Source organism: Microtus pennsylvanicus, chromosome 4 (genome assembly GCF_037038515.1).
Source record: "Microtus pennsylvanicus isolate mMicPen1 chromosome 4, mMicPen1.hap1, whole genome shotgun sequence".
Lineage (NCBI taxonomy): Eukaryota > Metazoa > Chordata > Mammalia > Rodentia > Cricetidae > Microtus > Microtus pennsylvanicus.
In genome coordinates this window covers 66,879,203-66,903,938 of record NC_134582.1, presented here as the reverse complement: position 1 = coordinate 66,903,938, position 24,736 = coordinate 66,879,203, and the positions used below count along the sequence as shown (strand labels likewise).

Below are 24,736 nucleotides of genomic sequence, written 5' to 3'. Positions count from 1 at the left end.
AGCATGAACAGGGCAACTACTAGCAGCCACATTCTCCCCTTAGATTTTACATAATACCAGCTGTTATGGTTTGAATATGCAATGTCCCCCATAGACCCAGGATGTCAATGCTTGGTCCTCAGCTGATGGTGCTATTTCAGGAGGTTCTAGAAACTTCGGGATAAACTGAGGAAGCAGGTCACTGGTGGCGCATTCTTGGAAGCATATTGTCGCTGGCTACTTCTGTCATTCTGTTTCCTGATTGGTCAGGAAGTGTCCAGTTCTCTTCTCTCACTCTCTCCAGCCACAGTAATGTACTGTCTACACACATGAAATCAAATGGACGATGAGCTCAAATCCCCTGTTCCTCTCTTAGAGCTTTATATTAGGTATATCAGGTATTTGATCACAGCTACACAAAAACAATGCACACACTGGTACTTTTTATTATCTTTAAGTTGTATTTCAGCCTTAGGGTATAAGGGAGAATACAAATACAAAGAAGATAACTTATCAATGCTATCTGGGCAGCATTCATCATTTGACAGCCAAAGATCATCGGTTACAAAGAAGAGGAGCTCACTAGCTAGAAAGAACTTTGTAGTCCTTGGAGGATCAACCAATGAATGTGGAATGAACAATGGTAAACTCTTGTGGCTTCCCGGCTTTGTCTCAGGAGAGGCTGACCCATACCTGCACTGGCGCAGTTCCAAGGCCAGTCATGTGCACTAATGTAAGGGCAGTTCTGCCCCTCCTGCCTCCTGGAAACTCCAATCCCTGGTATTAGCCGCACACCCAGGAGGTATCTGTGAGACAATATTATGAGCAATTAGGATTTAACTCAGGGATAACGTATCACCTGCTTTCCATAAACCAACAACATCCTTTCAGAAAAATATAACTTTCTCATTAACAACCAAAAATTTTAAAGCTTCTAAAAAACATTATTAAATGTGGCTATTTCATCTTAAATGCAAAACCCTGAATGGACCAGAGACCTTATTTTTTAAAAAATATAGCGGAGTATTTTAATTATGGATGCACTTGCATATTCTAAGCATACTTCATTATTTATGTAGCCAGTGAAAAGGCTTTTTAATTAAATAGCATGCTGGCAATCCATTGTGAAATGTATAGGTGTAGGTTTCCCTTGCATTAAAAAGCTAAACACACACACACGAAACATTATGGCAGGTGTGCATACTTTAAACACTATAAAATACTTGTTTGTGAATGATATAAAATTTTACAAAAGTTTTCTTTTATTGGAAACACAATAAATAATATCATATGCTTGGCTATTCAGACTTTGTTCATTCCATGACTTGTAAATGAGGTCGGGTAGTGGTTCTCCAAGTGTGGTCTGTAACCAGCATCACTCAAGTTCTTAGAAAGGCATGAGCTTGTGCCCCATGGCATCAGAAACTCTGGGTGTCTGGTCCAGCACGTCATGACGTCACAAGTAAGTCCCGCAAGGGAATGTCAAGAAGGCCAAGGTCTAAGAACAGAGGAGCAAAGGCTCTGCCTTGCGGTGCTGGGCAAGAACTCTCCTAGATAGGCCCGCTGGCCACAGGGGACCACAAGCCCATCAGCCCGGGTTGCATCTCCCTTACCCTGCAGTGCTATGCATATTTTTGCTATCTGCTTGAGGTCTTCAGAGTTTACAAGGTCACAGAACTCCGAGTGTGGTAACCATTCTAAGCATGATTTCAAGAGTATAATAATTTATACTGTTCAGACTAACGATGTCTATCAAGACACACTGCTATTCTTCTCCACCTTAAAAAACATTGCACATAAGCTCTGAAATCAGGGGCTTCTATTTCTTCAGTACTCTGTGGTAGGCTGTGGAGACAGGCCTCTCGGAGAGCCATCCCATGGCTGTCAAAAGGCTGATGACCAAGTTTCGTTACCTTCTCTGGCTGGGTGGTCCCAGGCCAGGAGATGAAGCCATTTGGAGAAGACTCCAGTGGGAGTTGGCGCCAGAGCCAGAACTAACAGCCCTCTGACTTGCCGCTCTGCGCTTTGTCTTCTGAACAATGCTGCTCCTTAAGTACACATAAGCCAAACAGCCGCGCAAATTGCCGCCATCCACCATGAGTTCAGATTTGCACAGCACGACACGAATTGGGCTGCAAATTATGCAGAAAACAGCCATCACATCCATCTGTGATGTCAGAGTCCTCAAGTACAATGTGACCTGGTAGAGTCTAAGACAGCTCGAGTAGGCTGGGTCTCATTTCCTCCCATGCAGCATGATGAATCTCCTCCCAGCTGCCTTTGGCCCCGTGTGCAAAGGTTAAATATGATTGAGGCTATGCCTGGGATCTGCTCAGGAGCAGATTTTATATCCAGGGGTGCAGGCAATTAGATTTCTTTTTTTCTCTTTTTTTTAAATGGTAAGAATAACTAGAGAAAGAAAACACACAAATACACTCATAGCTGATGGTAAACTGAATTTATTTCCTCTTGGAAAACAATTCCAGTAATCTCCAGGTTCAGACCGCAGAGTAAACATTGAGAACAGTAACATACAGGTTAGTTCAACCGATTCAAGAATTTGGCTGGGTGAAATCATTAAGGAAAATCTTGAACACTCAAAGCTTCAAATGTAGCCAGGAACAAAAAAAAAATAACGAAAAACAAAACTTTGACAGTCTACGTAACAACTATTGCATATATGGCGAGACTACCTGTCACACTGCAAGGCTTACAAATATATCTATGGGCCGTATCCAGACGGGGGTTCTGTCTGTGAGAATGTCTCTTCATGGTTCATGGGAATTTCGAGCAATAAAAAAGTCTTGGGTTTTAACCGTTGATATACCAAAAGAGAAATTCGAGGCTTAAGCGTAAGTAAAAGGAAGTCCAGCCAGGGTCACATGGTAACAGTTCTTTTCAGTTTTGTCTTCCTTGAAACATTATCTCTTAAGCCATTTTGTTCACTTTGCAAATCTTGCCTGAATAGGGCCCAAGTCCACTTGTCTTTATAAGACCATTTTAGCATCGACGACATAATTACATGTGCAACACTATGTACAAGGAGTCTATCTGGTGCTCAGAAGTTCCAACACATGAACATCCAACCGTTGGATAATACAAGTTGTATGATACAATACAATGCTTCTGAAGAATATACATTAACAATGTAAGTTTCGTGCAAAGAGTAAAACATGTTCCCTTTTTGTGCCGCAAAAGTCCTTCTCCTTGAGAGGCTGTACTTGAACTAACTGCTGTGTTGGGTCATCGTATGATTCTGTAGAGAGAAAAGAAAGAGGGAGAAGCTTCAGTGATATTCTTCCTACTGGAATGAGCATAGATAAGTGCTGTAGGTACCCGATGGTGTGGACTGTCATGTTTCTGCATAGGGATGGATGGATGCATTGATTCCATCCTGGACCAGTGAGGTTCAAACTGCACTGTCTGGGTGCAGCACAGGCGCACTGTTACCTCCACGGAGGTGAGGGAAGAGGCAGAGCCAGGAGTCTCTGGGAGGTGACGTGTTGGTAGTACCCCACCTTTTCTCTGGGCCATGCCTCCTCCAGATACCCTCCCTCCCTGTACCACCTCTACCAATCAAAGCACAGCCCATGCTTCAATGCCCAGGGTACCACAGTTATGAGTTTCTTCACCTGCATATCATCCCCATTTTTGAAACATGCTTTACTCTAATCTCTCTTAGATGGTGAATATTGACAGCCGCACCTGCTTTGTCCATCCTCAAATGCAGGTATCGAAGAATAGAATTACCTGGCTGATGACAATGATCATAAAGCACTTCCAGCACCCCTGTGAAGGTGCGTGGCATCTGTGGCCAGGCAGGATGCTTTAACATCCCAGCAGCCTGCTTTCCCTCCTCTGCACAGGGTGCTCATGTTTTCCCCAAGGCTCCTGGGCAGCATTCGATAGTCAGGTATTCCTCACACTAGGCACACTGGTAGGTCCTTTTTGGAATGGGTAACTTCTTTCCAAATTGTGAGAGGACACCTGGGACATGTGTCCAACTGGAGGAACTAAAGTGTGCAGGCATTCTCCAGCTGAAAGCATGGTGCTAAGGAGGGTCCAGTCTACCACAGAGGGTGGCCACGGGTCTCCAGGTTTTCAACGAAGAAGACTGAACTTTGGAAGTGGCCTAAGCTCCCCACTCAGACTTCCTCAAGCAGTTCTGCCCCTCCTCATTCACACTTCACTCACTCCTGATCAGAACTCCGAAGCCTAGCTTGACATATGACTGCTTCATGCTTACCCAACTTTAAGCACATTTCAACTCTCTGACTTTCCAAAGCCCTTGGTGCTGCTTATGATGCACTCATCTTCTTAGGCTTTTGGCCTTCTGTTGGGATTTATCTGTACCTTCATGCATTCCCATGATCATGAAAACCTGTGGGATGCTGGTTCACAGCTTATTGCACTTAGTAGAGAGGACCTGACCAATTGGATAGATATGGGACGAGGCATGGTTCCTGCCTTGAGCTCATCAACATTCTCCTGGTTTAAAGAGGAAAGACATGTGACCATGTAAAAATTCAGTGATGTGACCATGGATTTTCCTAGGCCTGCCTCGTCACCAGGGAAGGCTTTGAGCAGCTGGGGTGGTAAGCTGATGTTTTCACTGAGTCTGGAAACTGAGACTCCAGGAGGACACTGCGGGTTAAAGACAGCTAATGGTAAAGGTAATGAAGGAAGTGTGTGTGTGTGTGTGTGTGTGTGTGTGTGTGTTGGCCAAGATCTTCCAGAGGGTTCGGAAGCAACAGTACTGCATGAAATAAGGATGAATGGTGGTTTTGGCAACATTATGAGGATTTTTTAAGCATCATTAAAATGTTCAGATTTGGTCTTAGAGGTGAAGAGTACCTGAGTCAGGACACTTTGTGAGATCTTTGCCGCCTTTAATATCCCTGAAGATGGCTACCCAGCCAATTGTGCAGAGGGATAGGCTGCATGACCAAGGGCGAGGTAGCTGGTACTTCCTGACTGGGGCTGGTACACCAGCAAGAGAGTGGGGAGCCATGGGAGGGACCAGGGTTCCCCTCCTTGTTTCAGATTTAGCTTTCTGTTGATGGAAATGGATAGTGGGCCTAGGTCCCTTCCCACCATGATCATTGCTGTGTGGTGACGATCTTGACTGGGGAGTGAGCATCTGGCACAGACCACACTAAGCTGAAGACATGGTGGAACACATCACTCGTGCCAAGGCGGCTTTATAGAAAACTCCCTTCCTCCGTTCTCTTCAAAGGATGACTTACTCTCTAGTACTACTGGCCTTAAAGTGCATTTAAGAGTAAACTATTTTTATGCCAGCTCTTTTGTCTGGGTATTGATTCTGAATATGTCTGGGAGGTGTTTTTCTGAAGGCATATTAAAAATACTGATGGGAACACAAAGCTTTCCTATTTTCTCAGAGATCAACACAGCTATGATTAGAGGTTTATAAGCATTAAAATGTTAAAACCCCAAACTACACTGCTTCTGTTGCTATCTTAAAGTCAAACATGGTTTCTGAGACAGGTCTGAACTAAAAGAAAAAAAAAACTTATAAAGAATTATAAAATAATATAAACACAAGAAGCTAGGACACTAATAGCTAATGATGAGGTACTGGCAGCTGCTTTTTAGAGCTTTGGTTTTTTTTTCTGGAAATAATGTTTAAAACAATTAACTTATCTATATCATTTTATTTTTAAGTTTCCTCATGTGGCTTACCCATCTTATTTTTTTTTTCTGTTTCTTCACAACGGACACAGGTACAGGTCTAGCTTTTTTTCTTAACAACCACACTAAATACTTACACATCTTTTTACATTTACACATCCACATTCTATATATGTGGATATATTTTAACCACATTATTGGAACACACTAAAGTCACTGATACCAAGGACTTAACACTTTGAAGGCTGAAAAAAGAAGATAAAACAATTTTATGAAGAGAACAAGAGTAGCCTTGGTAAACACAAGCTTCTACCAAGCAAAGATCCATGGAATGTCCTCTCAAAAGAAACAGCGAAACAGCTGGTTCTACATGCAGAGACACCTGCACATGTGAACACCCTTCGCCTTTACTGCGTTAGAACTGCAATACTGCTGAGATATAGTGCCCAGCAAAAGAAACTTAAAGAAGAAAGGTTTGTTTTGGCTCACAGTCTGTGGATACAGTCCGTCATGGTAGCTGGGATGGGAACAGCCCGTCACAGCAGCCAGGATGTGAGGTGGCTGGTTATATTGCAACCAGAGTTAGGAGGCAGAGAGCATCAGACACTTGTGTTTGGCTTGTTTTCTCCTTTTTATTCCACCCAGGATCTCAGCCCGTGGAAAGGTGCTGCCAACAGTTAATGTGGGTCTTCTCATCTTAATTAACCTAGTCTAGATAATGCCTCATAAGCATGCACAGTAGCTAGCTTCATCTAGATAATCCTTCACAGGTGTGCCCAGCATTTGCGTCCCAGGCGATTCTAGGTCCTGAAAGCTGACAATATATAGCATCATACTCATTTCCTGGTTTTCGCTCCAGCCCACTTAAGGGTCTCTTCCAGTCCTGGCTACACCCCACCCCCAGTGACAGCAATTCTCACGGTGGGAAGGAGGCATATTCCCAGAGGTCCATGGGAAATGGGCATATTTCTGTTGGGGAAGGGGAGGAGAATTCCAGATGTTCCCGAACCCTCTCAAGGGATTTCCGTGGAGTATCCCTGGGACATTCCTGCTTCTTGCACATGTGCCCTGTTCCAAATCCACTGAAAGAACAAACTGCCTGATGTAGAAGGAAGGACGGTGTGTGCATCTGAGCCACACATTCATCCAGTCATCTTGTAGGTGTGGGGGAGAACAGACACAAAGACACAGTCTCCAGATGTGGCCTTCAGATGTCAGAGAAGCCAGAGGAAAGGGAAAATGGGGAGAGCAGAAGTGGGGACCAGAGAGGCAGCAGCAGCAGAAGTGGGGACCAGAGAGGCAGCAGCAGAAGTGGGGACCAGAGAGGCAGCAGCAGAAGTGGGGAGCAGGGAGGCAGCAGTATGGCTCATCGCTGCCCTGGCAGCGGACCACCGCACAGAGCCAGTACTGAGAGAGACGTCAAGGATGCGGATGCTCAGGAGGAGAAAGCAGAAAGCACCATTGCCACCATCCCCCCCCTCCCAGAACCTCTGGGGCAGAGCTCTGAGCTCTTTAGGTCTGAAGGAAACCACTTCGGTAGAACAAAGCAGTGGGTAATCTCACCAATTTTACACAGCAATTCACAGTCCCCAAAGCACTTTAATGCAATGACAGGTTATGAGAAAAAATATCTGTTCCAATGAAGGCAAAGTGTTTTACATAATCGAGAGGAACATCAGAGCGACATTGGTGGAGGTGGGGGGCGATGACAAAAAAGGAAGTGGAAGAGAGGAAAACTCGTGCAGTCCCACAGAGAGCCATATTCTACTCTGCAAAAAGCCATCTCCTGGAGACCCCATGTCTAAGTAACTGAAAATTGAAAACCATTAATCCCAGTTATGAACAGTTGTTTTACACGAGGGGGGTTTGTGTTAAAAAAAAAATCAAACCCACAACATACCTTCAAGCCTAAGACAAGATCTATGTAGGCTTGCTACTCTGACGGTAAGGTTCCAAGAACACTCTCCTCACTGTAAGGGGCCCAGTTTGGAAGGAGTGCGCTCTCTCGCGCCCTCTCTCTCTCTCTCTCTCTCTCTCTCTCTCTCTCTCTCTCTCTCTTTCCCCTGTAAATGTGAAATTAAACTTAGAAGCTAAAAACCAGATGAGGGCCTTAAAAATCCCCCTCCTAACACTATGTATTTCTTTTTAACTGTGAGATGACTTCCATTTTACAAGACTGGAATTCTCATTTTAGGCTTGGCACTCTAACAAATGATTAATTCAACTTCGTCTTTTGGAGGGCTGACCACATTTGCTGGTCAAATGGTTTAATCCTATTTTAAATGCACTCCAAGAAAAATATTTTTTTAAATAAAAATAAAAACCCATGATCCTCTGAAACTGTTCACCTTGCAATTCTGAGGTGATCCAATTTTCCTCACATCTTGATGGCAATTTGAATTTCTTCATCTAGAACCATGATAAAAGTTAAGCTTCGAAAGGGGTACAGACAAGGATTCTACTTTCTCAGGATTAAAAAATTAGATTTCCACCCAAAAGTGGTACCCACAGATTATCTGGACTTTTCCAAATCTGTAGCAAACACGGCCCCTCTGTGCTTCGCTAACGCCACGGAAATGCTCCGTGGCCACAGTAGTCAAAGCAGCCCTGGGATGGGGCTGTGCAAAAAAAAATCTGTTGATTCAAAGATGTAAACCTTTTTTCTCTTTAAAGCATGACTTGTCTATTTATAACTGCTTCTGCCAAAACAAATATAGACAAGCTTGAGGAAGCAGGAGAGAGAGTCAGTGTGTTGTTTTGAAAAGGAGTGAAGAGGGAGCAAGCAGACAAAAAGGGGGCGTTCCCCACTAACCCACTGCGCCCCCAGTTCACACTGTGGCTAGACTCAGTTTGAATGAGGTGCTTCCAAACTGATGAAATCGGGGCCCCCAAACAAAGCAAGGCAGGAAAGAAAAAGCAGAGGAATATAAAGATTAAGTGTGCGGTCTTTCAACAGATGGTGGCAATGCTGCGGCAACATGTTGGCTTTTCCCTTTAGTTGAGGAACACAAACATCCGCAATCAATCTCCTCTGATTAACTAATTATATTACCCTTCCTTTTATCACTTGGGTTGGCCGTTTATCTGTAAACACAGAGGCTAATCAGTATGCTCTCATTTTCCTCAGAAGCACATCCCGGCTCACACTCGCCTGTGAGCTTTCTTTTCAGGCTGTAAACCGAATTCTACATCGCTGTCCACCTTTAAGCGCCCCTGCTTTTTTTCATTATTTATTTATTTATTTTTAAACAAAAGCAATTGGTTTCCAACAGTCTGGATAATAAGTCTTTTTGACCTGCCTTCTTCTCTGACCCAGAAGGTCACCCCTGTGCTCGGGCACAGAGCTGACTTAAGAAATACCTCCAAGTCGTGCGTTTCATCTCTTGCCCACTCAAAATAGAGCTTCCTTTAAATGTGTCTGTACAGGGTCCCTGAAGGCCAAGGAGGCTTCCCTGTAGTGGGCAATGGAGGGACAGAAGCCTCTGCCTTTATTAATGAATGCAGGCCATTATGAGTCTGGCTGGCTCCTTCCCTGTTCCCAGAAGCATATACTGTACGTGACTTAAAATGCTAGAATATTGACACAAAGCGAGCTGGGCACCTCTAAGGAAAATTACTCCTTGGATATAATGTAGGCTCGTAACAGCTATTAGAGTACAAAATAAAACCCGCTGGGATCAGTCTGACATATACCGCATTCTACCTAGTCCTCCAACATTAGAAGAATTTCTTTCTGAAGGCATTCCAAGGACAGCATTAAACTGACTTTTGTAGCAATCTGCAACAGCTTTTTGGCTTAGAGCTTTTAGTACTAAATCTCTGGTTCAAATCAATATAAGTACTATATCTTCTACATTAATCAATACATTTGGTTCAATACATGTTCTATTAAATTATACTTTCTAATCAAGAGTTTTACATTTTTACCCTCTCTCTTTTTCATTCCCAACTTCTTCTCTGCTAGTAAAATGTCCTGAAAGTGTACACAGGGAGTGATGACAGGGTGCTGGGCTATGGACCCTGGATGATGCGGAAAAATTAGTCACAAAGGCAAGGGGTGGCCCTCCAGCATTTTAATAAGGTCACCAGGAGAGGAATGTTAATAATGAAAAGCTTCAGAGTCCACACAACCAGGGAAGTTCTCCTATCTTCAGATGTGAAGGAACAGAATCCCCATAGCGCTGGGACAGCAGCAAGAATGTTCTAAGAACCGCACCAACGACCTGAACCAACCCATGTTCCAGTCATACCGTTTGCACAGTAGCCGTCATGCACTTCCTGCCGGGAGGAATTTTGTACAATTTTGTTTCCACAGACCCTACCTGGGAAGCATCAGGAATATCTTTGTGGACACGTACATTTTCATGAGATATGTTTGATGAATGTTCTTTTATGCAATATGTCTTATTTTCCCTTACTGGTTTGATGACCAAATAAGAAAGTAAAAATGGCAGCCAATCTACACAAATAGCAAATTTCTTCTGATGAGGAAAGCTGACCTATGATTTTACAGGTGAAGAATTTCCTGGAACTCCTCTACCGTAACACAGAGGTAGCATTTCTGACCCACCTATCCCGATCTGCATCTGGTCCCTCTTTAATGCCCCAGATTCTGCATTTCTGATCATGCTTGAAGTCACAGAATTGCCTCTTTATTTCTGTCATGTGAAACTGTCATCACTATGAACTTGCAGAGACACTGATGCATTTTCTTTTGACATTTAGCAATTGACATGGGCTTGAGCTGACATCTCAGAGCATTTTCTGGGTGACACTAAGATATATATTAAAACAAAAGGAAAATGGCATCACCAGAAAAACACATGCTCTGACAGACAGAGAGGGACAGCCACACTAGAGTTTGTTCCCCCACAAAGAGAGAAATGTTTTATAAATTTTAGACTTTAGGCCAGTTTCTCAAATAGTTCTGGCATTGAAGTTTCTATCATCTTTTTCATAGGAAGGGAGCTAGAATTCTGGTAAAACTCACTGGCGGACACAGTTCTGGTTCTTCTTTGGATTTTAGTGTTAAGAGCCTAGAAAGATTGAGTTGTACCGATTCTCTAGCATGCAAGAGAGAGTGAGTTCATGAGCCGGTGCCCAGAAGTGTTCCAGGAAGTCAGAGTAAAACGTGGGAGGTGACGTATTACCTTTCTGACTGTTGTATGAAACAGATGCCATTCCTGCCCTAGATAAAGAAAATCAGAGGATTCCAAAAGAGCAGCACGGGCTTGCCTTATTACACGTTTCCCAAGCCCCAGCTTTGCAAACATTAGGAGATATAGTTGTGGTTGCCTGAGCACTGCAGGAGGTGTGGTGGTCTTTAGGGTAATGTGTGTCCCCAGACATCACCACATATCCTCTGGTGAGACAAATCACTTAGTCAGGAGCCGCTGCTTTATGGTATTTGGAAAACGTGAGCATAAATAAGCAAAAGTTTGGAGATAAGGAAAATCTAGCATGAATGAAGTTTAAGTTTCAACAGGAAAGAACTGGCCCATGGCAAAGGAAATGTAGAAATAAGTTGGTCCAGATACCGTGAAGGGACTGTCATTTCTACAGTTCACACTTGAGAACCACACAATCACGTTACAAAAACAAACCCACAAGAAAGTTCCATAATGGTGTATGTTTATGACCTTGAGCTGGTCTGCACGCATAGCTAACCTTTGCTGGTGTCACCCGCAGGCCACAGACTGGACATACCTTGCTGCAGTGTTGAGCAGCTGCCACTAGGAGCCCTTATGGTTGACCTGTCTTTGACATGGGCTTACTGAGTTATGACCAAGTTGGAGGTTTTGATTTGTTTTTTTTAATTGGAAATATATTGAGCTTGCCATGTTGTGGTAGGGTGTGCTATTCAGTCTATGAGACATGTCTGCTACCTTACAAAAATAGTGTGTCCCACAAAGAGACACATAAATACCACACAGGACTGTACGGCATGGCTTTTAAAAACAATGTCATAGGATGGATGTGGGCAACTGTTCAGCAATTCCGCAAAGGGTCCTTTGAGATGTATTATAAGAGACACTCCTTGTGGGTGGAACCAAATCTCCCCAGTAACATTCACTCACTCAGCGATTTTCTCTCCATCCAAGCAGCAAGGACAGCCCACCTCAGGTCAAGGAAGCAACAGTTCCCAGGGATGTTCGCACTGTTAACAGTGTCCACCGCGACTCAAGAATTAAGTTCTGAGAGTTACTATTCAGGGTGTGAAAATGAATGTCTACTTGGAAAGAACCCAGAGACTGCACAGCCACTTTGGTGGCCTTTGTTTACTGGCAGGAATTACTATATCTGGGTAGAATATAGCACAGATACCAGAGGTAGCACAGCCACTTTGGTGGCCTATGTTTTTTGGCAGGAGTTATTGTAACTGGGTAGAATACAGCGCAGACACAAAAGCATAGCTTCCCAATTGGATGTCCGGTGGGCATCTCTGAAGAGATGAAGGATGTTCCTGGACACCATCCATACCATCTGCCAAGAGAGACAGGGGTCATAGGGAACAGAGCAAGGGCCCTCTGCCTTCTGTGAGGGGCTGAGTCAATTTCTTAGAGAATTTACACTTGTCTGGTGCTGGAGGGGGTAAGGAGGGCAGGAACACTAGCGAAAGGGAGAGCCACGGGGCAGGAGACAGACTTTGTAGACATCACAGGATCCTGTGCACTTAAGATCTATCAGGTCATGTAGACAGGCAGGCATCAGTTTGGAAAGAGCTGTGTTCAACACATTATGACTTTTTTGTTTGTTTTTAGAAAGGGTCTCATGTAACTCAGGCTGCCCTCAAACTTATGACGTAGTTGAGGATGACAAACTGGTCTTCTTGCCTCTGCCTCCCAAATTCTGGGATTACTGCATGAGGTCACATTTTGCTCTTTCTTTAAAACAAAACAAACAAAATGAACAAACAAGCAAGCAATATTTAACAATCTAGAAAATTTCACAGTAGTTTATAATGTAGTAAGAATTACTAATTACTTGAGCCTTAGTTCAATGTGGGCCTTCAGAAGCAAAGTGGGGCGACTTCTACATTGGAGCACACAATGATCCCCAGTATTGCGACAAGTACGCAGTATAGAGAAATAAAAGAGGCCACTTCAAAAGGGCAGCTTATGCTGCTGGGCTACACATGAGCAGTGCTAACAAGGAAAGAGCTCCCCTTTCCAGGAAGACCTTGAAAAGAACGGCACAATTTCAGTTCTAACTGTTCCTCACACCAGAAAGCTTGGAAATTCTCCTCGTTGGATGGCGGAAGACACTGACGTCTTGGGGGTAAATGCATGCCTTCCAAGTGTCAGTTCCCAAGTCCGATACCCAAAGCCCTGCAGAAGCCAGCTGCGCCAGTACGTGTCTGTCAGCGCAGTGCTGGCTCAAACGAACAAAGCAGAGGGCAAGAACCACTTCCCTGGGTTACATTCTGAACTCCAAATATGCACTGTGGCATGGTGGTTTCTTTCTGTCTGTCTCTGTCTCTCTGTCTCTGTGTCACAACACAATAAAAAAAATTTAAGAAAAGAAAAGAAAATTTGCCCTTTGGGACTCACCACTGTTTGCATCGAAACTTACAGAAAGTTTCCGACTGGAAGAACAGGCCAAACGAAGTAAAGTGGCCACTGGGAGATAGGTTAAAAGGACAACGTTGATTTTTCTTTTTTACAGTCAATCAACAAACTGAGCTACCTGCTTACCTGCAAGGGGTCAACAGGAAAATGCAATCATACTATACAAAGCAGAAAGGAGAGGGGCCAGGCCCTGATGATTCTGCCTCAGACCCAAAACTCCAGTCTCAGTGTATTGGGGGACAGAAGGCGTAACAGACAAGGCCGGCTACTGCGATATTCAGGGATTAAGTCAGCTCTGCAGACAGATGTGTCCACGCACCAGTTGTTGCTAGGCCTTAGGTTTTTTTTTTTTCCACTGTAATGTTTAATTTATCACACTGGAGCTTTCTAAACCAGAACATCTGTAAACAAGCTTAAGAATGACCTCCTTCCAATTCTACATCGGCGAACAGTGCCCCCTTCTTCGTGCTTTAATTTTAATACCTTAAAGATAAATAACTGCAAGAACGGGGAAGGGAGGACTCTCCTGACGTTAATGTGTTAATCCTGAGCGAATACAAATTTCCTTTCCGCCATGCTCTGCGGTGCATACTGCTGGCTCTCTCAGCTAAAGCTGGATCCAGGCATCTCCTTCCAGACAAACACAATTAAACAAACTTCTGCTAAATATTAACAGACTTGGGTAGTAATTAGCAACAAATAATGGGTGCTCAGATTGATAACGGCTCAAAAATACCCTCTTCTAAGCATTACAGATATGAGGCTCCCACCCCCTCTTAAGAGTCTGAATCCTGGAAGGATTGCTTTTTAATTTTTTAAAGAAGACTTAGTGAAATAAATCCTAGTCACTCTCCTTAGCTCAAGATCTGTGCTTTTGCATTTTTTTTTGAGACAGGGTTTCTCTATATAGCCCTGGCTATCCTGGAACTCACTCTGTAGACCAGGCTGGCCTTAAACTCCTCGAGATCCACCTGCCTCTGCCTCCTGAGGGCTGAGATTAAAGGCGTGCACCACCACTGCTGCAGGCTCAGTCAGGTTGGGCTGTCCTGCAGTCAGCTGCAACACTCCTGCTTTGCATCACGGCTGTGTGAGGGGCCCAGTGAGATGCAGTTGGGAACTGAAGGGGGTGGGAGCCAGGCATTGATTTAAAAACCGTAAAAACTGACTGGCAGCCTTAGGTTTTCAACTCTGGCCATCAGACTCGAAAGGTCATCTGATTAGAATGGGAAAGGCACCCAGCACTGGTGATTTATATTCAAAGGGCAACGTTCGTGAGGAGAAAGAGCTGTGCCTCTTTCTGCCTTTCAACATGATAGGACTGGGTTCCCGTCAACTGAACTCCAATAATTATATAGATGGAATGTACTGAATTTGGCGGAAGCCCCCTCCACCGCGCGCACGTGCGTGCGTGCGTGCGTGCGTGCGTGCGTGTGTGTGTGTGTGTGAAGGGATATTAGGTGCTCTGCATTTGAACTCTGCCCTATTCCTTTGGGCCAGTCTCTCACTGACCCAGGAGCATCCCATTCTTCTCAGCCTGGCTGGCAGGCCCAGGAGCCCAGGTGATCCTCCAGTCTCCCCATCCCATAACTGGGCTTGCATGGATGTGGAGGATCTGAACCCAGGACATCATGCTTGCACAGCAAATGCTCTTACCAGGGAGTCAGTTCCCAGCCACATTTGTTTTTAATTATCACACTGTCACACTCTCCAGGCATGAGTCAAACACACTAAAGACAACAGAAAACCTGTTGCCTACCATCATCAACCAAATAATTGTCTGCTAGGCCAAAATACAGCATCCCGGTTGATACCAAACAAGCGGTACTGAAGATGAGGCACACCCTGAAGTTGGGAGTGCCCGTGTGCTTTTCCATGCCTGAGCAAAGCCTTTGCTGCGCAGAGAACTGAGTTATATTCAGGCATGGGCTCCACAGTGAAACGTCACACCGATGGTGTAGATCTCTCTGCCCCTCTGGAACATTCTGAGATGGGGAATATAACTTGAGGAAACCCCTAAGGAAACTTGAGACTGTGAGAAAATTCTTTAAGAGCGCAAACATGTCATTGCCCCAGGACAGTATTTGACTGTCTTGCACTCTAAATAAAACATTCTGGTTAGGAAGGTCTGCTTATTTCCCCCTGCTTGCCTGCCTTTCCGTATATTTTTATATGCTGCACACAGCTTCAGGACCTCTTTCTCAAGTCTCCCTCGCTGTGTCTCCTGAACTCATCTCTGTTCAGCAGCAGCTCACACAGGCACCCAGAGCAGACATCAAGTGTGTCAGGGGCCCACGTCTGAGGACAGCTTGGTGGAGCTGGTTCTCACCTTCCATCATGCGGATCCCAACGGATGGAACTCTGGTCATCAAGTGTGGCAGCCAGCACCTTTACTCACTGAGCTATCTGGCCGGCTCTGTCTCTCTCATTTTCTATGGAAGCCTATTGTGTTATGCTCATATCCTTGCTCCTGCACTGCATCTCAGGTATTTAAGGTCTTAAAATGACAAAAGTATCCCTCCACCAAGGAGACCTGTGTCTGCTTAGGAACCCCACATGTGAGATCCCCACGGTCCCCCACTTCTGGACACCTTTTCTCCTTAGGAACCCCACACATGAGATCCCCACGGTCCCCCCACTTTTGAACACCTTTTCTGCTTTGCTCCTCGGTCTTCTCTTTGCGACAGTTTCCTCACCCCTCCAAGTCCTCTGAGCTACCAGAGAGACGCCCTTTAATCCCCCCCACAGAGGTGTGCTGTAACCATGGAGAGAGCAATCTATACCCCTCACATCCTTATACAATTTGCTCCTCCAAGTTAATTTGAATTCATTACAATAAAGCGATATAATTAAAAAAGGCACTCTTTAATGTGAAGCATTTAACATGATCCTGGAAGAACGACAGTCTCAAGGAGCAGAGGGCCAGGCGGCAGGATGGTGCACGCTTAGGCAAATTCAAAGGTGAGCTGTAAACAGTACACAGAGCCGCGCCGCCGCGCATAAAGGGCCAGGCAACAGGAGGCCTCGTTCTAATCAGTCCTCAAAGGAGCCTGCCACACAGAAGTGGCACTTATTCTAATTTAAAGCCCTCGCGCTTGCTTCGCTGTTGCAAAATTTATAAAAGAATAACTTCATTAAACCGCCTGGTACTTCAAACACAAACGCAAACCAGCCATAGCACAGAAGGCGCTGGACAAGAGGAGAAGCAAACCCAGGGACTTGTGAGCCCAGGCACTGAAATAAAGTCTGTGCTGGGGTGCTTCTCCATCTGATGCTGGGGCTCCTCGTGCAACCTTCCTTCCCCAAGGACTCGGGCCGCATGGCGTTTTACTTCTGTCAGGAGGCCGTTGTTCTTGCGAGCCTGCCTAATAACACTGAAAATCACTGCAAGCAGTTGGGCAAGCTGTGTCACATGCAGAAATACAGCTGGCCGTACACGAACACTGCTCAATGTTCCTTTCCCGGCCTGAGAGGGGACTGGGTCTACACTCCACTATTACAGCTTCCATTTACTTGGGTCTATATTTCAGACTTGCTTAAGCTGTTGCAAAAACTAATGTTAAAAAAGATTTCCCCTTAACCCTGGCACTGAAGAGGAAGGAAAAAAAGCAATAATAAGAGTTAAGGGGTAACAGATTTCTGCATCCATGCATGGTGCTGGAAAAAAAAAGGCACTAGCGTCCTAAGACGCACAAGCTTAAGAAAGCCTCTTTTCTCTGCGAATCAGATACTCTAGGAAACACTACAATGAAATATCTCCAGGCTGCGTTCCATAGCTACAAGGCAGCCTATGTTATAGTGGAACTGTCAGCAGATTTTGCAAAATCATGGATGTATATATGAAATGCAATGTAAAGGCAAATCTCACCGCTTGTTGGAGCTTGCAACCTTTTGAGACTGTGGAAGGGCACACAAGTCAGACCACAGCCTTGTCCTGAGAGTCCAATAATGAATGGCACCTCTCTTTTCCCGTTCAATGTTAAACTGGTGCTAAATTTTGCTTCAAAGAGGATAGAGTAAGCATTCAGAAAACCTACAAATGACAGTCCATGGATAGATAAGAGGAACTGGCCTTGGGGAAAATACAACGTATACTTCTGCAAGGATCGTTAAAGAAAAGAAAAAACAAATCCTCAAACAAAGACCAGCTCACTTCCTTTCAGAACTTTAGAGTGGACACCTGGGTCTTGGTCAGAAGCAAGACCTATTGTAGGAGACCCATGTCAGTAGGACCCATGGCTGTAGGACAGATGGATGTAAACACTCAGAGCTATCATCCATACATACGTGAGCTGTGAGTCAGACCACCCCTGGGAAAAGAAATCCTAGCACAAATTCTCCAGCTCCTCTCCATCCAAATAGCAGGCGGGCATTCTCTCCATCCTCTCCACGAGTGAACCAGGGCGAGTCAGGTGGGGTGAGGGAGCTAATTCAATTACAGACAGCCTTTATTTTATAATAAAATATGGATTATTGATCTTGTGGAGCCATTGAGGCGTGATGAGGCAAATTTAGGGCCTGAAACCCTGAAGCTCTAAATTCACAGACGTTTTATTCAGCGGTAGTTTGGAAAGCAGTAGACACTGTTTTCAGTTGTGGAAACCATCAAAACGAAACTCTGATAGCTAATTAAGCCCGGTGTTCCAACGGGAGAATGAATTCAAGGTTAAGATTAGGGGGCTAAGCTGGAAGCCGGGAAGGGTTCCCCAGATGAAGACAGTGAAGTGACCCCACACTGTGTGAGCAGAAAAGACATTCTGGAGACGGGGATTCACTTACTGGGCTCCTAGCTAACATCCAATGGGATCCTGAAGGCAGAGTGAATGGCACCTGTTTCCCACTCAGGTTGGCACAGGGATGGCAGGCTCTCAGGCGACCCTGGGTTATCCTAACAAAGCCCTTTGTCTCTGATCTGAGGGAAAAAATGCAAGGCTCGACCCCAGATCTGTGAGCAAGCAGCCCTAGGTAAGAGGGTCACTGGAGAGGTGAGGTCTCAGCCAACCCTAAATAGGAAAGAAAAAAAAAAAGGACAACTAGGTGCTGTCTATCCATGTCCCTTGGTCCTATGTAAATCTGCCCCAAGCTAAGACATCTGGGCGGATTGTTACTCACATTGTGCTACACAGTTTGGGCCCCATCGTTTCCCTAATCCTGTAAACTTCTTGCTGCTCTTCCTACCTTCCGCTCTCCTTTGTGGGCCACGTCTACCCCACCTCCCTGTGTAGCCTTGCTAGCACAAACACACTCCTCTCTCTGCCTTGGTAGGCGCCCTCCTGAACATAGGTAAGCGCACGCGGGGTATGTTTCCCTGAAAGGACCAAGGATGGATAGGAGACGATGCTAGTGCAAAGTTGCAGACGGTTCATTCGGCTGCAGTCCAGAAAATGAATCCAATTTTTCATTCTGTCATTATAAATATTTCATTGCAAATGGTACTGATTTTCTACAACTGTGGTTAAGCAAAGGGCCTCTGTGTGAATATTTAAGGAAAAAAAAAACCCTAGGAGGAGGAAGACAAGGAAGAAGAGGGAAAAGGGAATGAAAGGTTAGCAACCAATTAATTTCTTACTTTAAATGTAAAAGGAGGCTGGAAGAATTCAACAGTGATGTAGTGTGTGACTCAAAGAAGAAGAAAAAAACATTTACTCTGCTCTTCTTCTGACAGTTTCTCATAAAATATCTGCAGTCCATCTATCTTTTAGTACTCCAGGCTCCTCTGGAGAGCAGAAAATGGCGGTTTAAAGCTCACTTCAGTGCCAGTCTGCGGGAGATTGCTTTCCACAGGACCCCCGCTGATGGAGGCCTAGGGGAAGAGGCCCAGGAGTTATTCAATCAGTCCGAGACTCTGGGGCGGCTGGGGGTCCTTTGAGGGCTGATTATAAAGCTGCCCTCCTGTTGCCTGCCTCGGAACAGAACGAAATGAGCAGCCTCTCGCTGAGAAGATTCTGCAAGAAGGAATTTCACCTGTCATGGAGTTTGTCAGAATTTCAGGATTTATCTTGGTGCAAAATTAATAAAATACCAACCAGGAATTCAGGCTGACTACTCGGCCGTGTCATCTCAAAGTGATCTTTCACCCAAGAAAACCTGGCTGGCGAGCCCAGCCACTCCTGCCTGACTTTTTCCTCGGGAGGGTGAAGGAGGTGACAGACCCACCCAGATGGCAGAACGGGATAGCCAGCCAATTACATGCAAGGGAGCCCCTGGGTGACCTCTGACCTTGTCATGGCCCTTCCAAAGCCTCTGAAATTAGCTGGGGTCTGAGCTTCCTAAAAGCATTCTGGAATCTATAGCACAGTTGGTCCCCTATGGCATCCTATCCGTTAAATCAGATGCTGCTCTTCCAGACTCTTTGAAGGGGACAATATCAGTGGATCATGTTGATGGCACACGATCAGGAAGCATTGCAGATGAATCTGGGACTGCCCAGCAACAAGCAGTTCTAGGTTCAGATGTCCTCTCCTGTCTCATTACCTCCGGGCTTCCCAGAAAGCACGGAGAGAGGGGACATGTGCGCGCATGGCCTGCTGGCTCAGGCTTCTCTGCTCTGGCCACCTCAGAACACAGTTTGCAGTTCTTTGCTCACCACAGCTATTTCAGTAACATTCTTTGAACTGAGGCCCAGGAAGTCCCAATGTAGTCTATGCCGGACCTCAGGAAGGGGTGGCATGCCACCACAGACAGGCTCTGTGTGTAAGGATGGGCGGCATTCATGCCAGCAGCTGGTTCAAATCCATGGGGAGAGCAGGGTGCGATTCTCAGAATCACGGACTCAGTCAGGTATACTGCCGACAATGAAGGCTGCTTGGGAAGAGGATGAACTTGGTTTGTGCTGGCTGCCTGTATGTACTGCATCTCTGGGCTCCCAGGTTTCCAGGGTCACCTCTTACTAGATGCTGATTGACAGTACATTTCCGGCCGAGTCAGCCATGGTCTTAAGGCATTACTGCTTCTCTGTTTTCTGACTAATATTTTCTAAATGAGACATTCACCAGGTCATCCTGCCCACCTCTCTGTTTAGCCGGGTAAGAGCCCTGTTCTGTTTTGGAGAACACCAAGAGATAGCATGTGAGGGAGGGGAGGGAAGTACGGGAAGTGTTCTCTCTCTCCTTCCTCGGAAGTGAGTGCACAGATGGTGGTGGGGACGTAGGGTGCTCTCAGCAGGCTTCACTGGAGATGCCTTAACTCCACAGAGGGAGAAGGGCTTCCCACCAGTAGCATCATGAATTATAACTGAGTACGGAACGAGGTCTTGGTGCCTGTCTCACAGCAAATGTACTGTTCTATTTTCCGGCACAGTGACCTTTCACCCTTATAAACTCAAAGCATCGTCCAGCATACTGATGATATTTAATGGCACAAGTCACCTTTTATATGTGTAGATGGCACACGAGCTGAGCCAATGCACCCAGGGTGTAGGTTGGTCAATTATAAAATCGGGTTTTGCTCATGTAGAACAGGAAGCCTTTGATGGTGGAATCAGGTTTCTGGGGAAAGATGATGGGCTCTGCTGGCATGGCCGAGGACTTACATCCATGCAGGAGGGGGAGGGGACTGTGCAAGGAAGAGGATGACAGCCCCCGCCCCGGGCCCCGACGGGAGGCAGAGAAGGTGCCTCACCTTTGCAGGCTCTCCTCTATTCAGAAGCTGCGCCCACCTCCTAATGCTCCCCCAGCCTATCCAGGGAAGTAATCAATGAAGGAGACGGGTTATTTCAGGCAGTGTGAAATTTCTCTGCGTTAGAAAAAGGACTCCTTTCCTCTGCTTTTCACTGTCGTTTAGAGCTCCAGAGTTGTTGCTCCAAACGACAGCACCGCGAGCAGGGCTTTTAAGCGCCATTCATCTCACCCACCCCATCTCAGGCTTTTACAGAACACCGATTTCCCTCCAATAAGGGGAACTTACTCCTTCATAGCTGCAGGGCACAGCCTGTTACGAGCTGTAGATTCGCTGCAAATATAACAATAAAGGGTACAAATGTGAAGTCCCCTCAAAATACACGGCTGGCTCTGAAGCTGCCTTGCCTTAGCAAACCCGATCAAGGGAAGCCTATCAATCTTTCTCCAAACGCTCACAACAGCTCATTGCTGGGCGGCAGTGCGAAGATCATCACCTCGAGGGATCCGGAAGATGCCGGTCTAAATTCTCTGCTCATTTCAGGGGATTGATAGTTAAAGTCTGTGATTGTCATCTCTCTTTCCCTAATTGTCACAACAGTTGGGTCTAGATGTGGTGTTTTCCAATAGTCAGAGGAAAGTTTGCAAACATCAAGGGTCTATTTTTGGCACTTCGTCTCTGCTAATGTGAGGCGTCGACCCAAGTGTAGAGTAAACATCTAAAACAGGAATTCCACGAGTCTGTCTGGAGCGCAGGGTGTTCTAGAAGTTGGGTTTGCAGCTTGCTCCAATGGACCTGACTATAAAGGTGCCCAGGCAGAAGCCCCTGTTTGGAAGATAACTGTGTCTACAGTCTCTTGTTTCTAACGGAGGCAGATCTTCTGGCGCTGTGGCAGCAAGCTGCCTTGGCAACGCAGAAGACTACAGGGCCAGAAAGGCCCAGCCAAGGCAGAATGTGGCAGAGGTGACAAACACTTCCAGGGGGTGGGGAGGGAGGAAGCGGCAGAACTGGCCGCAGCGCTGTCTGTACGCCCTAGCTGGATGCGCCATAAAGTCGGGCTGATGGCAGTTCAGAGATGGCCATCTGTCGTCAGCTCTGGGCCAGACAAAAAATAATGGAATGGCAGCTTGCTTACAACAGCGCTGCTGGAGGAGGAAGCGAGGCCTAGAACGGAGAGGTGGTGCTCCCTTTTTTCATAGTGAAGTGCAGCCATCGATATGAACATCAAGAAATTAATGGATGGAGAATTTTTGAAAACTGAGCTAGGGGGGAGTAGTAGAAACTATTCAGATGCAAATAAAATGTTTGCTACTTACTGCAATTACCCCGGCTGCCCTGATTCTGGTCACATTAACCACTTGGTTCTTGGACGTCTCACTACCAGGACACACGGTGGAGCAGTCAGGGCCAGACTTAGATATGGGTGACCCAGGTTGTGCCTCCAAGCGTGCACACACAGATTAGACATTTGTCGGGACAAAATGGGTAATTGAAAATGCTTTTAGTCCAAATGAGTTCCTTGTGACAATCACACTTACCTTTTTGCATGCTTGTTAATTTCTAGATGTAGTTTCACTAAAGGCAAAATAAAACGACCTCACCTTATGATGCACTGTGAGTGTGAGATCGCTGCAAACTCTCCCTTCAGCCTGGAAAATCCCTCGCATTCACGGCAGGGGCGGATAGATAGTAAGGTAACAGTCACACCAAGGTTAGATTACCTATGCCCCATTTTTGCGTCTGACCTGATTAACTTTCTGCCTTCACTGGTAAGGCCAATCAATCCTGATTGAATTATCCAATATTAACAGCTGAAAGTGATCAAAACTAATGGTGAAAACACAGCACCAATCAATAAATCAATGCAAATGATTTGCTTCCTGGAGATCCGATCAAATAAAAGAGATAGATCAATTTAACCACTGAGCAAATTAAGTGGAAGTTGCCCTGGTACCAGTTTGCTTCCAAAGCCCCACAGGCCCACAAAGCAAAGAAATGAAGCGATGTATGTAATGGGCCAGTTCCAGAATCATGCACTCATTTGACACAATTTATACTCTCGCAAACCGTGGCATCTTCCTGATACGTTTAAGGGCTGACTAGTAGCTATGCAGAGGCCCTGGGTGTTAAAGAACTGTCGCGCCAAGGGTTGCGGGCCAGAATAGCAGGAAGGGGAGGAGTGTTGCGTCTTCACAGATTGTCCTCCCAAGGGGTCAGGTCTAGACAGAGTAGGGGCAAATCTCCATCTGGGGCTGCAAAGGAACGCCCTCCGAGAGTGGGCAAGACAGGTTGGGATTGTGGCTTTTATGGTTTAAATAGGGATAATGACAAAAACTTTCATGTCTGTGAGAAATAAAAACTAACCACTTGAAATATACAGGAGAGCTGTGAGGAGACGGGCTTGGTGGTCAGAACAGCTTTACAAGTGTTCTATTCAGATTGGCTGCAAACTGTTTCCAGCCTCCCCGTTTAAGGAGAGATTTTAGGCTCAGGTGGAGGAAAACTTGACTACAACCTGAATAAAGTTTTCTTCAGTCCAACCCTGTTCCCACCTTGCTATCTATGAAGACGCAATGAAGGAAAAACAAAACAAAACTCCCTTTTCTTAGACTTAATTGGAGGGAGTAGGCACAGGGCTTTGAAATAAGACTCCGGGAAGCCAGCTTGTACATATACTTGTACAGTCATATGCTAAAAAGGTAAAATAAGACCCACAAGATGTGTGGCAATTGTGAATAGAGGCTATGCCTAACAATAACTCAAAGCAGGACTGAAAACTCCTTCCAGAGAACTAGGAAACCGGAGGAAGTTTCTGATCTCTAGGAGAGAGATTTTATTTCCAGAAAATGGCCAATCTTGATTTTGTTTTCTTGGGTCAGCACTAGAAATGCCGGATGCCAGGGAAGCACTGTTCAATGACGGTCTGATGTCTTCCTTACTACCCCAAGGAAGGTACCTCCCAGGACTTTCGGGCTGGAGAGTACAACGCCCTCTGCTGGAATCGTTCTAACAATAGATTAGATACCATCTCATATAAGAATGATTTATCTATATGATATCTTTGAAATTTGACTGTAAACATACTTTGAACTGCTTTTGGTAACTCACAGCATGAGTGGCATCGTGGTACATGTAAGATACAGAATTATGTATCACCCCCCCAACCAAATAACATCACTGGGCCTAGTGTACTTATTGACAAAGACTCCGAAATGCCCCAATGCACATAATTTAATACTCTGAAGCACATAATTGAAGCACCTGTACTGAAATGTCAACTGAGAACCAGGTAGCAAGGGACCCAGAGAGGCACGTTTCAATACCGTGCTGTTGTCTTGTGTGCTCCTTCTTATACACAGCAATTCATTTTTCTCTCAGAAATGTGACCATAAAACTCAAGCACTAGTAAAACTGTGGCATGAAAGATATTCATCAAAATCAGGTGACAAGCTGGGAAAGCGACTTGAGGGCAAATCACACCCTGCAGGGGCGTTCCCCGCCCACATACCAGGTGACTGCTCTATTCTCCTTGTGCACACCCTGCCTTTGCCACACAGGAGTCCACGCTCAGCTAGGCCAATCTGTTCTACCACACTACAAGAACTTCCCTACCTCCACTAACCCCTCCATGATGGCCGACTCCCTCAGAGTGCAGAGGGAGGGGCAGACTCTAACACTGCTACTCAGTCGCAGCTGTTCCAGAGTGGTGCCTGGAAGAAGGATTGCGGTGAGAAAGAAGGCCCGTTTGGCAGCTTCCTAAAATGCTCACCACTGCACAAACCACTTTGGATACAAATGTGCATCGAAGGGTATCGTTCTCGACCACATCATGCCCTCTTAAGGCAGCAGCCCTATATTCCGCCTTGAAGATTTATTTTACTACATCATTTATGTGCACGTGTGTGCACACGTCCAGCAACTCC

The 24,736-nt window shown here is 45.6% G+C and overlaps 1 protein-coding gene across 3 annotated transcripts in view; it reads right to left on the bottom strand.

Moving 5' to 3' along the window:
- Positions 1-2,418: 2,418 nt before the first annotated feature.
- The window catches only part of Znf521 (zinc finger protein 521), a 290,004-nt gene continuing 267,686 nt past the window's right edge, over positions 2,419-24,736 (bottom strand). For all 3 annotated transcript variants that reach the window (XM_075969268.1, XM_075969269.1, XM_075969270.1), the window contains one exon: positions 2,419-3,235. In XM_075969268.1, coding sequence (XP_075825383.1) covers positions 3,206-3,235 — 30 coding nt within the window. In that variant the 3' untranslated portion in view covers positions 2,419-3,205. The remainder of the gene's footprint in view (positions 3,236-24,736) is intronic.